The sequence below is a fragment of the Antrostomus carolinensis genome, unplaced genomic scaffold, assembly GCF_000700745.2.
Source record: "Antrostomus carolinensis isolate BGI_N321 unplaced genomic scaffold, ASM70074v2 scaffold37533, whole genome shotgun sequence".
Classification (NCBI taxonomy): Eukaryota; Metazoa; Chordata; class Aves; order Caprimulgiformes; family Caprimulgidae; genus Antrostomus; species Antrostomus carolinensis.
The window spans coordinates 426-775 of record NW_010305097.1 but is presented as its reverse complement, the minus strand read 5'-3'; the positions used below and the strand labels follow the sequence as shown (position 1 = coordinate 775).

The window sequence follows — 350 nt, the reverse complement described above, 5'->3', positions numbered from 1 at the left end:
CAGGAGTTGCCATCAGCTGTGCCCGCCAGAAGGACATGGGCTTGAGGGTGCCACTCCATCCACTGGGCAGAAAGAGGGACAGGCAGTGTCACAGGAGCCCCCTCGCCACCCAGCTGAGTCCCGGCTGCCAGCCCACAGGCTCCCCATGGCACCAGGGGTGCTGCCACTCACCTCCAAGTCCCCCACCTCGAAGGACCACACTTCTTCCTTGGTGTCTACCCGCCACACTTTGATAAGCCCAGACATATCACCCGTGGCCACAAACACAGAGTCATGGCTGAAGCCAGCACAGGTGACTGAGTCCTTGTGTCCTAGAGACATTGGGGGACAGATTGCTCAGGCCAAGCTAC

At 60.3% G+C, this 350-nt stretch overlaps 1 protein-coding gene across 1 annotated transcript in view; it reads right to left on the bottom strand.

The window, feature by feature from the left end:
- The window catches only part of AAMP (angio associated migratory cell protein), a gene marked incomplete at both ends in the record, with an annotated part of 938 nt that overhangs the window by 284 nt on the left and 304 nt on the right, over positions 1-350 (bottom strand). Inside the window, 2 exons of the mRNA XM_029084199.1 lie at positions 1-62; positions 172-314. Coding sequence (XP_028940032.1) covers positions 1-62; positions 172-314 — 205 coding nt within the window. The remainder of the gene's footprint in view (positions 63-171; positions 315-350) is intronic.